Source organism: Habropoda laboriosa, unplaced genomic scaffold, assembly GCF_001263275.1.
Source record: "Habropoda laboriosa isolate 0110345459 unplaced genomic scaffold, ASM126327v1 scaffold106, whole genome shotgun sequence".
NCBI classification, from domain to species: Eukaryota; Metazoa; Arthropoda; class Insecta; order Hymenoptera; family Apidae; genus Habropoda; species Habropoda laboriosa.
In genome coordinates this window covers 732749-735922 of record NW_017100224.1, presented here as the reverse complement: position 1 = coordinate 735922, position 3174 = coordinate 732749, and the positions used below count along the sequence as shown (strand labels likewise).

At 27.1% G+C, this 3174-nt stretch overlaps 1 protein-coding gene across 1 annotated transcript; it reads right to left on the bottom strand.

Moving 5' to 3' along the window:
* Nucleotides 1–110: 110 nt before the first annotated feature.
* On the bottom strand, nucleotides 111–904 carry LOC108571138 (iron-sulfur cluster assembly 2 homolog, mitochondrial). The gene is made up of 3 exons (XM_017933116.1): nucleotides 825–904; nucleotides 365–586; nucleotides 111–285 (listed from the first exon to the last, which is right to left on the bottom strand). The coding sequence occupies exons 1-3, from the start codon at nucleotides 899–901 to the stop codon at nucleotides 111–113; spliced, it is 474 nt and encodes a 157-aa protein (XP_017788605.1). The 5' UTR covers nucleotides 902–904.
* Nucleotides 905–3174: the final 2270 nt, after the last annotated feature.

The following is a 3174-nucleotide window of genomic DNA, read 5'->3' as shown; positions in this document are numbered from 1 at the left end:
TCTTCCTTGTCAAAAATATTAACAAAATATTTACAACTATCTTGGCAAAAACATAGATACAAAATATTTAAATTTCTTTGCTTTACATTTAAATTTGCTATATGTTAAAATTACAATTTAATAGAAAAACTAGCACCACAACTGCAACCTTGCTCTGCTAAAGGATTGTTAGTTATCCTAAATGCAGAACGTATTAATTCAGTATGATATTCTATTGTTGCTCCCTTAATATATTCTAAAGATGTTGAATCTATAACCACTTTGGCACCATCCTTTTGGAAAATTCTGTAATACAACATTACATTCAAGTAACCTTTAATGACAAGAATATGTTCATATAACTAATTATTTTTATAACTCTTACTTATCATCTTCATTTATGTTTGTATCCAAGTCAAATTTATATTGAAAACCGGAACAACCTCCACCTTCTACTGTAACCCTTAAGTAAGCATTGTCATTTGTAATTTCCTTTAAACGTTTAACACAGCTTTCTGTAATTATGATGTCATTTTCAACTCCAACTGCAGCTTCCATTGATGCCTTATTTAATGATGACATTGTAGATACATTGTACCATTGAGAACTATGAATAAAGGTTATTCTATAATTCACTGATGGTATAAAATTATGGTTGTTAGAAATATACGCATATTATCAACTATTAAATACAATACGAATTACAATATATATGTAAACATTTATTGCCAAATGTCGATCCTTATAAACTCTGTTTATTTATTAAAACAAAATAGTTTTTCACATCGAAATAAATTTAAATAAATTTCATATGAATTAACTAAAAATTTAAGAATAAAACTTACGTCAATAAACGTGAAAAATATCGATTAGCAACAAAATTAGAAGAAAGACCCCAAATCGCGCGTTTCAATTTCGCCATATTTTCAATATATATAGAATAATCGACAATCATATAATACATAGATGTGAATAAGAAATTTATTTTACCACACAAGACTTTTCACTAAATTCATGATGCAATTATGGGAAATTTTGCATAGTTACAAATAGTAGAAATATTATATATCACCATATTAATTCAAACCATGCTAGTTAAAGGTATAAAAAAAATTTTTACATTATAAATAATATTTTAGACTAAATATATGCTAAAATTAACCAACTGAATTTTCTGTCAACATAAAACTGCTTCTTGTATTCAATGTAAACTATACTGTTGTGTGGATACGTGGGGAATTTGATAGAGTTGTCGCCCATGAAGCGCTAAACACTTTGCTCGTGGTTATTTAATATATTTACAATGAATAAGAAAATTTAAATGTTAAATCTTTTATGTAGCGTTCTTATTCCTATCTTATTCTGAACGTAAGAATAAGAACGTAATAAGAATAATAACTTAATAACAATATATTTTAACGTTTTACTATTTTTTTTTATTGCAAAATATTACTTCTAAACCTTTTGAGCGGGAACAAAAAATTTTCCAAGCGTCGTCAATATTCATTATTCAGTGTTACCATGTTTTTGCTAAATAATAATCTCCTATTAGATTAATGATTCTATATAAATTATGATATTATACCAAAAGCCGGAATGAGAATGAAAACACGCTGTCCCCAAAAAGGGTATGCAAGTAAGTAGATGATACTGCATAATGGAAAACAATTCATGAACAATTAATGAAGAAAAGAATATCTTTTTAAACTTTCTTGGTATTTCCCGGGAGTTATGCGCATATACACACTTCGTCGGTCACTTTACATACAAATTACAATATTCTACGTTACAATAGATACAAGCTATATTTCAATATAAGATAAAATTATGGTTATATGTTACATTTACTTGTTATTAATATGTAGTGCGCTGAAGGTTGAAAAGAGTAACATGCACAAAAATCGCGAAGGGGGGATATCATGATTAATTCACACAAGTCCAGGAGCGTGGACCTAATGGCTGGTTCGTATGAGTCACGGAGCATGGACGTCACAATATATAAAGCAGCCCACCTAATGATGTTATTGGACACTACACATTTCAAACTAGCGCGACGTTTAAATTTTAACGGATAATTTGTGTCAATAGTAATAAATAGTTATATGTATTGGATGATTGCAAAAGTTCGTGCCCGATTTTCAGAGGTAGCGAGAACCTTATCGACTTCGGCACAGATGTTTCTTTTAGCGTAATGTTACATTCCTATCGAAAGATACACCGTTTGTGCTTTATTTTCAAATAATTATTCATTTCATTCCATTTCAGTTTCAAATAAAATCTGCTTTTGCACACACTGATTGTGTTTTATTTTCAAATCGGGCACGAACTTTTGCAATCATCTAATATATACACAGTGCTATATGTAAAAGTTTTTGAAATAATAAAAGCTGATATAATTTAAATAATTACAAGTATGAATGATACACGAGCTGGGAAGAAAGAAAAGTGTCAGCAAATGCAAGTATTTGTCCGTGTTAGAAACGTAAATGATTTTTTCATGAATTAAGAGAAGATTTAAATTATAATCAAAAGATTTAGTGCGCATTTCCCAAAACACATCGGTGGCTATAACTTTTAATAAAAACAAAATATCAGAATACACCTTGCGCCAAAAAATCACAAAAAATTCAAGCTTTCTGGCAATATAATTTTTTATACATTTTTCACATTTTAAATGTAATTTTTACGCAATTTTTAATATTATGTCCCATTAACGACGAAAATAATGTGACTTCAAACACAATTATCTAAACAATATATCGTCACAAAATTATAGCATTCATTTTTCATATAGTTTTATTCAGTCATAAATATGTTTACACAATTTTATAAAAATAAAGTTTTTTTCTAACTTTTTTTGTTCTTATTTAATAAAATACAACATTTTTGAGCAAGGTATCCTTTCATTAATAATGAGACAATAAAATACAATTTTTCATACAATTAGAAGGAGTAGGAAAAAATGTTTTTTACAAAAAATACAAAATCTTTATCACTATTTTATACATTATAAAACAATATAAAATATAACATACATTATAAAACATTACAATTTTCATGTACATTTTAGTTATTTTATAAACAAGGAGATTGTATTATACTTTATCTATACACATTAAATGCATTATAGTAAATACTACTTAATACAATAATGCAGTATATTATTTTTTGTTAATTATTTTATACTTATTTTAT

Excerpts from the sequence above, each read along its gene's own strand:
- LOC108571138 (XM_017933116.1), bottom strand. The coding sequence starts at position 901 with ATGGCGAAATTGAAACGCGCGATTTGGGGTCTTTCTTCTAATTTTGTT. Across the intron at positions 587-824 it reads TATTTTTCACGTTTATTGAC|TTCTCAATGGTACAATGTAT; the intron begins GTAAGTTTTATT and ends CTTTATTCATAG. Across the intron at positions 286-364 it reads AACATAAATGAAGATGATAA|AATTTTCCAAAAGGATGGTG; the intron begins GTAAGAGTTATA and ends GTTGTATTACAG.